The 3,222-nt window shown below is 36.7% G+C and overlaps 1 protein-coding gene across 1 annotated transcript; it reads right to left on the bottom strand.

Moving 5' to 3' along the window:
* Window positions 1–1,130: 1,130 nt before the first annotated feature.
* LOC116098091 (olfactory receptor 2A2-like) lies at window positions 1,131–2,136 on the bottom strand. Its single transcript, XM_031380836.1, has one exon. It carries the CDS (start codon window positions 2,090–2,092, stop codon window positions 1,160–1,162), a length of 933 nt encoding a protein of 310 aa, XP_031236696.1. The 5' UTR covers window positions 2,093–2,136; the 3' UTR covers window positions 1,131–1,159.
* Between the last annotated feature and the right edge of the window lie 1,086 nt (window positions 2,137–3,222).

Genomic DNA, 3,222 nt, shown 5'->3' with positions numbered 1-3,222 from the left:
ATAGATGGAAAACATCAACAGAAGGAGCAAAACTATACCCTAGAAGAAGCAAGAAGGTAATATTTCAACAAATCCACGCAAACCTAATTCCACCTTTTACAACAAAAACAACAGGAAGTGACAATTACTTTTTCTTAATATATTAATTTGAAAATTAATATTACCAACATATCATAATTGATTGAAATCCAATAATATGAGGAATTGGAAATTTGTTGATTGTCATCCAATGCTCTCTCTAATTTGGTAATTGGAGAAATAGGTCCAACATTGTACAATGTATATACACTGTCAGCTTGTTTGTTTATGACAGTGTCTGGCTATGTACAACATAAGGGTCTGGAAATCTTGTTTCTCCTAAAAAAAAAAAAAAAAAAAAGAGTGTGTGCATCCACACCCAGCTTCTTCTATCTGTGGTGAGATTCAAACCTTGGTCCTCATGCTTGTGCAGCAGATTTTCTTGATGACTGAGCCATCTTCCAGCACTTCACCCCTATCTCTTCTGTAGACCTGCTGCTGGAGATCAATCTAATGTTTGGTAATTTTGCCAATTTTTTAAAAAAAGAACAACATTGACTACCATTAATTATATCATTTTTTCAATTTTTTATTTTATTTATATATGTTCTAATCTATATTATTTTATTCTTCTGTTTTCTCTGGTGTTCAATTAGCTTTACTTAAAAATAAATGGTTGGAAGTGAAATGTGAATAATTTATGCAAATATGAGTGAAGAATTGTGTTTCATTCCCTCCTACTCTGTAAGTGGAAGTGGCTCTCAACGTATGGATTCATAGAGTCCATTATGAATGCATCATTTTCCCTGTTATTTTGACCCATTTCCAAAGTTAGAATTTGAGCAATTACAATATTGTAAAACAAGAATTCTAGCAAGGCTCAATGGAACATGCCTTTAACTTCAAGACTTGAAGGACAGAGGCATGCATACTTCTGTGAAAACAAGTCCAGCCTAATCTATATAGTAAGTTCCAGGATACCCAGAGCCACATAATGATACTCTATCTCAAAAATAAATGCATAAACAAATAAGTATAATAAATGAATAAAATCATACTTCCAGTTGGGAAATTTCCCTGACTTCATCTAACCACATGTTTCAGGAGCATGGCTGTACCCGGCTCACATTGTCTGTGCCCTTCACACAGATCTCTTCTTCTGCAGTGCTCTGTGGAAGGCTTCCTTCACCTGGGCATTCCTCAGACTATAGATGAGGGGATTTAGCATTGGGTTAAAGAGACTATGGAACAGTGACAAAATTTTCTCCTTCTCCTCTCGCTGATCAGAATCAGGGACCATATAAACCAACATGGCTATACCAAAGAAGAGACCCACCACACAGAGATGGGAAGAGCAGGTGGAAAAGGCTTTCTTGCGACCTTCCTTTGACTGCATTTTCAAGATTGTCCAGAGGATGTGTGTGTAAGATACAAGCATTGAGCATAGGGGCCCAACTAAGACAAAAACACATGCAGCAAGGATGACGATTTGGTTGATCAAAGTGTCAGCACATGCCAGCTTGAGAACAGCCAGGATTTCACAAAAGAGGTGGTTTACCTCCTGGGGCCCACAGAAGGGCAGCCTTAGCAGGAGAATTGTGTGAGCCACGGAGAGGATAAATCCACACGACCAGGATGTGACAGCCAGGGCCACACATACTTTCCAACTCATGATGACAGTATAGTGTAGGGGATGGCAGATAGCCACAAATCTATCATAGGACATGGCTGCCAAAATTAAGCACTCTGTAGCAGCAAAGGCCAAATACAAGAATGTCTGTGTGATGCATGGAACAAATGAGATAGTCCTTTTCTGGCTTACAAGGTTCGACAACATCTTGGGGACATTGTTGGAAGCATAGGACATGTCAAGAATGGCCAGATGAGAAAGAAAGAAGTACATCGGGGTGTGCAATCTGGGGTCAAGGCAGATGAGTACTAAGATTATGCCATTTGCCAGCAGACTGAAGATGTACAGCAGGGAGAAGATCCAGAAGAGGAACATTTCCATGCCTGCGCTGAGTTGGAGTCCCAAGAGGATGAAGTTTGTAACACATGTCTGGTTGACTCCCATTCCTATATGAGCGCTGGTGTAGTGGTGATATGAGACTGAAAGCCCAGAGCTGAACAATAAATGAAAACTGGATATATTAATTGTAAAATAAGTGCAGAGACAGTTTAGTGCTTCCTCTTACTTCACACTTCTTGGCAGCCATTTGTGGTTCTGAAACTTTATTATAAAAAGCAAATTCAAATAGTAAAAAGTATATTCAGAATTATGCAAAGAACTCTCATGTACCTTCACTCAGATTCAGCATACATTGATGTCTTTCTTGTTTATCTTATAGTCTGTCTCTACACACTTAATATTTTGAGCCATTTGAATTTATAATTATAGAAATTTTATAATTCTATAATTATAACTATAGAAATAAAAAAAATTCAGTTCCCACATCTTTGGTTTTCCCTAATGTCTCCACCCACACAGGACTTAATCTAAATTTTCACATTATATTATTTCTTCTTAGTGTCTTTGTAATTCATATGTGTCCTTGGCCTTTATGTATTTTCCTAAGCATTGGCATTTTGAACAGTAAATAAGAGATTTTTAGTAGGATGTTCCTAGAGTTGGAAATATACTATATTTTCCGTGTTTTTATTCAGATTGTTCATTTTATACAAAAAGTGTCCTCAGTACATTATGTGTAGATGCTAATTTGTTCCCTTGTTGGGAAAATCCTAAGTTGGATCATTTGGTATGCACAGTTCTTTCCATCTACTTCCATTGTATAGCTATTATTTTGTCAAAACAATATCTTATATACCTACTAACAATTATACATACATATGACATATATCTTTCAATTTTTATGTTTTAGGTATTATTGGTTATCTTGCTAACTCAATTATTGGTGATAATTATGGAAAATATATGCTCCTACTGTGTCATGGCTTTTAATAAAAATACCAAATGCATTAAACAAAGAAAGAATTTTAAAAGCAGTAAGGGAAAAAGGTCAAGTAACATATAAAGGCAGGCCTATCAGAATTACACCAGACTTCTCACCAGAGACAATGAAAGCTAGAAGATCCTGGGCAGATGTCATACAGATCCCACAAGAACACAAATGCCAGCCCAGGCTACTATACCCAGCAAAACTCTCAATTACCATAGATGGAGAAAACAAGATATTCCATGACAAA

Source organism: Mastomys coucha, unplaced genomic scaffold (genome assembly GCF_008632895.1).
Source record: "Mastomys coucha isolate ucsf_1 unplaced genomic scaffold, UCSF_Mcou_1 pScaffold20, whole genome shotgun sequence".
Classification (NCBI taxonomy): Eukaryota; Metazoa; Chordata; class Mammalia; order Rodentia; family Muridae; genus Mastomys; species Mastomys coucha.
This window is presented reverse-complemented; position numbering and strand designations above follow the sequence as displayed.